The sequence below is a fragment of the Mus caroli genome, chromosome 17 (assembly GCF_900094665.2).
Source record: "Mus caroli chromosome 17, CAROLI_EIJ_v1.1, whole genome shotgun sequence".
NCBI classification, from domain to species: Eukaryota; Metazoa; Chordata; class Mammalia; order Rodentia; family Muridae; genus Mus; species Mus caroli.
The window spans coordinates 74,545,421-74,546,470 of record NC_034586.1 but is presented as its reverse complement, the minus strand read 5'-3'; the positions used below and the strand labels follow the sequence as shown (position 1 = coordinate 74,546,470).

Here is a 1,050-nt window from a genome sequence, read left to right as displayed (position 1 = left end):
CCTCGGACTCTGGGCCATCTACATCCCATGGACTCTACACCCATGTCCTGGGTTAACAGGCATGCATTGCCACGCCACTGGGCCTCACTTTGTTTGAGATTTGTTTTGTGTGTTATAACTGCATTNTAGTATTCTTCGTTGTCTCGCCTAGGACCGTCTGTTGTTCGTTACCATCTACCCAAGATGTTGCTGCTGTGGCGGAACGTGTTCCCTCGCTCTTTAAAGGAACTGGAGGCTGAGAAGGCCCGGGGGGATTCTTTTACCTGGCAGGTCACGCTGGAAGGTCGAGCTGGGGCTCTTTGTGGTAAGAACAGAAAACACTGCACGTTCAGAAGTTCTTATACTGCTACTACTCAGTGATATTATTCATTAAAATATGCATGGTAGAAAAAAATCAGTTTAAATTTTTATTTTAGTATCTGTTGTTAAATATATGGACTCTCAGATTACAGAAGCTGTATAAATAACTCCAGTTTGCTACTATTAAGTAGTAAAAATGAGCCCAAGACTCAGGAAGTTCAGTTACAGTGTTTAGGGGGAGCTGGGGCCCATGCACCTTTATTTTCCGTGGTTACAGTTCTCATCTAGCAAAGATCCAACACAAACAGAACCTCANGTTGACAGAGATGACCTTTGCATTATGAAAATCACTTCTTTGGGCATGATTTTGCAGTGTGCAGATGTTACCATTTGTTCAGACATCTGCATTTCAGAAAAGGTGGATGCAGTGGGGTGGGTTTGGGAGTCAGCAAGTTCCAGGCAAAGCTCACCTTTTATTTCCTTTGGGAACTAGAATGTCCTCGGACCTATGCTCTGTTTTGGTTTTTCCTAGCATAAAAAATGCTTCTTGCCCAGAGTTGGAGAGGACGTTTCGGGGTCAGGTGGCCAGGCAGGGCTGCCGTTGTGCTTCCTCNCAGCTGAGGCGTGCTTGGCCATAGCTATTCTGCTAAAGTATGAGAAAAGAAAGTCTTTCTCTGTGGAGCATCTCTTCGCCCCAGTCCTGCCTTAACCTGCATTCTTTGTAGTCATCGGAATTCCTTTCCAAAATCT

The 1,050-nt window shown here is 45.0% G+C and overlaps 1 protein-coding gene across 1 annotated transcript in view; it reads left to right on the top strand.

Moving 5' to 3' along the window:
• Positions 1–1,050, top strand: part of Heatr5b (HEAT repeat containing 5B) — a 78,821-nt gene that overhangs the window by 15,839 nt on the left and 61,932 nt on the right. The window contains exon 11 of the mRNA XM_029470916.1: positions 152–304. Coding sequence (XP_029326776.1) covers positions 152–304 — 153 coding nt within the window. The remainder of the gene's footprint in view (positions 1–151; positions 305–1,050) is intronic.